Source organism: Opisthorchis viverrini (genome assembly GCF_000715545.1).
Source record: "Opisthorchis viverrini unplaced genomic scaffold opera_v5_224, whole genome shotgun sequence".
Classification (NCBI taxonomy): Eukaryota; Metazoa; Platyhelminthes; class Trematoda; order Opisthorchiida; family Opisthorchiidae; genus Opisthorchis; species Opisthorchis viverrini.
Genome location: NW_008751878.1, coordinates 183,552 through 188,810, shown reverse-complemented (window position 1 = coordinate 188,810; position 5,259 = coordinate 183,552). Strand labels below are relative to the sequence as shown.

General features: G+C 45.0%; 1 protein-coding gene across 1 annotated transcript; it reads left to right on the top strand.

Moving 5' to 3' along the window:
- Positions 1 to 950: 950 nt before the first annotated feature.
- Positions 951 to 2,835, top strand: T265_08485 (hypothetical protein; the record flags this gene model as incomplete). The annotated part of the gene is made up of 2 exons (XM_009174299.1): positions 951 to 1,101; positions 2,552 to 2,835. The coding sequence occupies 2 exons, from the start codon at positions 951 to 953 to the stop codon at positions 2,833 to 2,835; spliced, it is 435 nt and encodes a 144-aa protein (XP_009172563.1).
- Positions 2,836 to 5,259: the final 2,424 nt, after the last annotated feature.

Genomic DNA, 5,259 nt, shown 5'->3' with positions numbered 1-5,259 from the left:
TCCCCATTCGGACGTTCACTGTCACTCCATACTGTCCATCAAGGCGATGGATGAGGTTTCTGGATTGTCAACGCCAACACTGAGCTGCTAATTAGATGACAATTTAGTGGCTTTTTTGGTCTTCGGTGACGACTAGGTCATGTGCGCAGAAATTCAGGCTCGGCTTAAACAAAAGTGATATTTCTGAGGTCGAGTTGGAAAGACCTGGTATGACGACCAACGCAGTGGTGGTTTATGTAAACAATGGGAGAAGTGCAGAAGAACTCACCACTCCTCAACAGAGACTGACTTATTTGGTCTTCCGATTTACTTTTAAGGAGGAACTAGTCTGCAACCACCGACAGCAGCTGCCAAAACTGCTCAATGTGTGGTGCATACACCTTTGAAGCCACACCAACGAATAGAGATAACAAGCGACTACCTAATACCGAGGCCTGCACATCCGTCCGTCCTCGGCTAAGTCCATGCGTAATATCCTCAAATGTTTTGAAAATTACATCAAGTAGTTCATTGTTGATTGGATATATCTACCAAAGGATACCTCATTCAGCTACATTCACGCCGGAAAACATGAGGTACGCGGTACCCCAAGCCTGAGTTCAGCCCTCTCGATATGGACATTGCGTACGAAAAAATTCTGTCCACGCATTGGGATACAGTGTTCGGAATTTGTCTTTCAATCCGAGTCCAAAGTACATGCATGAACACCAAGAGATAAATGGTGGCTGTTTGGGGCTACAGTCTGCACAGCGGTGTTGACGGTCGTTCCGCCTCCTTCGAATCAATGGTTTGTGTTTCCAGAATGCGTGTCGTCTCAGACACCTATCCGCAGTATTCAGCTCCGGTTCAACCTGCTGAGGACGGGAGTTAGAAACGTCGGTCACTGTGACAAGACGACCTTGTCTTGAAAACTGTGGCATATATTCTACGGCCATGTTGAATCACGTACGATGCTACACATACGGGTCATAATCAGGTCGCAAGGAAACTCGATAGTCCCCGTCACCAGCTGGGCAATCATCCCGGACGTCCTCAATCCCAAGGGCACACATCAGATAGGCGTGCTTGGAAGGATAGGAAACGTACTTAGGAGCTTTGACGGTAAACAGAGACAATACGATCAATCAATAAGACATTGACGGCCCACCTCAAAGCAAACGATTTTGTGTTCCACATTCATTTCAGACGTTACTGCAGTAGTCAAGAATAACCCCTTCATCGTAACAAACGACTGACATTAAGTTTACTTTTCTCTCGTTCAATTCTAGCGCCGTATAATGGGTCGGTAGGATTATCATTCCGAAAAACATCATTGACCGTTCACACCCACTGGGCTTAGAAGTGTTCGACTGAACTCACCCCCGGTCATTCGGATAGGTGAAATTCACCCCATGGCACAGGTCAAGCGAACGTTGTACACTTGCACACGTGTACTTCATGTCCCTCCCAGGAAGAAACGAGTGCCAATCACGACAAGCTTATTGACGTCACGACATAGACGTACGGCCTAAGACAGGACCGGGCTAATAAGGAATAAAAAGCAATCGATACCAAAGAAGTAGTGGGCATATAACGTGACACCATCGTACTGTGCCTAGGGTGAGGCACTCATGCGTGCGTGCGGAAAGCAAGTATGGCAGTGCCGATTGTTAGATAAGTGGAGACTTCACCCAAGTTGATCAGCCTTCCCCCAGAAGAGCGAATGTAATCCTGGAAAGAACTATTTACCACTTTTTATGCTTTCACCCATCGGGTAGGTGTCGTGCACTTTGACTCAGTGTCACACATCAATCGCACCTGAGTGGGTTGAAAATCGTTTGAACGAGAGTCAAACCATGACCCCTCCACTGGAGTCATTTTTTAAATTTCCTACTGCCAGCATACCCAGACTTTTGAAATGAAGACCTTAGGATAACCCAAACGAGCCCAATATGCGCCCCCAAACGGTGATCCGAACATTGACGACTTTGCATAGAGAATCCGGTGAGGTTCTAAATACCCGACTGGTGAAATGTCAAATTACACTAACATGTAGCAGAGGAACGACTCTAAAGCACCTAGATGATAAGCAAGAGCCTAGTAAGAAGACACAATCGGAAAGAGCAAACAACGGGGGAGCGTGGTCAGAAAAGAGCAGTCCATTTGATTAGAGTTTAATGTTACAAAAGCGATGCTGATATGAATGACGTTGCCAGCCCCAAGGATCTGTGGCCTGGGTCGTTGACGCCCAAATCTGGACTAAGGTGCCCATTTTTAAGTAATGACCATGGAATGCACAAGATGCACAACACAAGCTAAAAACCAAGCATCCGAGCTGCTTTTGATACTGTCTAACGCGAGAGCAGCACGACTAATAAAACAGGTATAGTTGCGCGCGCAACCGAAAAGGTTAAAGACATATAGGCCACACATTTGTTCAAGTCGTAAGCGGCGACAAGGGGGAATAGGTAGAACATTATTGGATGTAACCTGTTTACACATAAATAGTTGACCAAGGCTCGGGTCATAGTGTTGTGTGCTGAACGCCTACTGTCTACAGGTTCAGTTATAGGTATCGTACTCCCGGTACCGCCATATCAATGGTTAGAGACATTGTCAGGCATGACACAGTTGCGCCCTCAATGGCGCTCGTGCATCCAACCTATTGCCTTCAATTCAATGCTCCCTTCCCAATTCCCCCACTCAGCAGTACATCTACAGTGCTGTATTTATGCACTAATTTATCAGCTCCCGCCACTGATACGCAGCTACCTACCCCACCTTTCCGAATTATCGGTGAATGAAAGTGTGGCAGCTACAATCACTGTACGACAAGTATGCGGTTATTACAGCTGACAATGATTATGATGTCCACCTGCGAGTTCCGCACAGATAGGTAATCCGTTGAATTTAACAGCTTTCCAAGGTCGTATGAACTTCGACGACATTTGGCACCATGCAGTGTGTTTCTAAATCACATTCCGCGATGCAACTATTCAGCCTATAGTACTTAAGATAAACAAGGTTGGAATGATCGGTTACAGTATACGAAGGAACCAATCTTGGTGCCCGATGGACCCATAACCCATAAGTGCACCATATTCGGCTTCAAAATGTTGTTAAAGCCAATAAGCGAAGAGACTTGATAAATTCGTTGAGTAGATATCATTTCAAAGTATTTATCAAACATACTGTCATGAATATTCTTTGTGCTCACATTATCGTGTTGTATTAACCACGCTTTTGCCTTCATTTTCAGCTTATGTACGTCTATTCTTAGACAAGTAAAGCGCTATTCATTCTACGCTATTCATTCTTGTTCTCGCGCTCAATCAGAACCGAAACTCTATTCGTAACAATTTACTTGTCTAAGAATACAATGGAACCGTTGCTGCGACCCAAGTGTTTCGACGCAGATCCTAATTCTCCAGACGCAACAACGCGTTGGAATCATTGGTTCCGAACCTTCCAAACGTTTCTGGGCACTGTCGAATCGCCCAATCTAAATAAACTCGAAACTCTGATCCATTTTGTGGATGCACCTGTATACGTTTATATCGCTGACTGTCCAGATTACGAATCAGCTATCAGTGCACTTGAAAAGTTGTACGTTCGTCCAAAGAATATAATTTATGCTCGCCATCTTCTACAAACTTGCAAACAAGACACCAGTCAAGATGTTGATCAGTTTGTTCAGAGGCTTAAATCCTTGGCCAAAAATTGTGATTTCAAGGCGGTGTCCGCCATTGACCATCAAAACGAAAGTGTACGCGATGCTCTAATCAACGGACTTCAGTCTACTACCATCAGAGAACGACTTCTAGCTCAAAACGAACTCACTCTCGATGAAGCTCATGAATTGGCCAGGTCATTAGAATTGGCCCACAAACAAGCTCAGTCATACTCACATAACCAGGCGATATCATTTTCTGCGGCTGCAGCACCTTTACAGACATCTACAGTTATCCCTTCACACTCAAACTCCCCTGATTCTACACCCTATCTCTCGTCAATCAGTTCTCAGATATGTTACTTTTGTGGTCGTTCCAGACATCCACGGTCAAAGTGCCCCGCAAGAGAAGCAGTTTGTAAATCATGTGGCAAAACAGGCCATTTTCAGCGTGTTTGTCGATCCAAATCTGTAAAGTGTCACTCAAATTGCACAACGGATTCGGCCTTATCTTCCCTGTTGACTGCTGCGGCCCCGAACTGCTTGTCTCGCACGGTGACCAGCATAAAGGTGAACGGGATATCGCTTCAGGCCCTCATAGACACAGGAAGTTCGAGCAGTTACATATCTCCTTTGGTGGTTGGTAAACATGGCTGGAAGGTATATGCTAACAATTCTGTGATTACCATGGCATCTACCTCTCTGACGTGTTCAACTAGAGGCTACTGCTACGCATCCATCGATTACAGGGGCACCGTTTACAAAAAGATCAAACTATTGGTATTACCCAATCTATGTGCTGACCTGCTGCTAGGCCATGACTTCCTTGGTCTACATAACAAAGTTGAAATCACATTCGGTGGGGACCGAGGTCCATTCACCCTCTGCGGTCTACCTGCTGCTGCGGTCGAGTCACCTCCTCTTTTTGCTAACCTCTCACCCGACTGCAAGCCTGTTGCTACAAAATCGCGACGTTATAATCCGGACGATGAACAATTTATCCGCTGTGAAGTTAATCGACTATTGGATGAAGGTATAATCGAACCTTCGAGTTCTCCATGGAGGGCTCAAGTACTGGTCACGAAAAATTCAAACCACAAAAGACGCATGGTAGTGGACTACAGTCAAACCATTAATCGGTTCACATACCTAGACGCGTATCCGTTACCGCGACTGGATAAAATGATCGAAGAAATTTCCCGTCATACTGTCTTTAGCACCTTAGACCTATTGAGTGCTTACCATCAAGTTCCAATCAGTGAGCAAGATAAACCGTATACGGCTTTTGAAGCATGCGGAGAGCTGTTTCAGTTCCGTCGTATTCCTTTCGGTGTAACCAACGGAGTAGCATGTTTTCAACGTACTATTGACCAAATAATCAAGTCTGAGAACCTAAGTAGCACCTACGCTTACATCGACAACGTCACTATTTGTGGGACTACCCAAAGTGAGCATGACCAGAACCTCAAATCTTTCTTTGAAGTAATAAGAAAATATGGAATTACCCTTAACTGTAAGAAAAGCATCATAGCAGCCAAACAAATACGCCTTCTGGGCTACGAAGTCTCTAAAGGAATTATCAAACCAGATCCTGAACGAATGAAACCTAT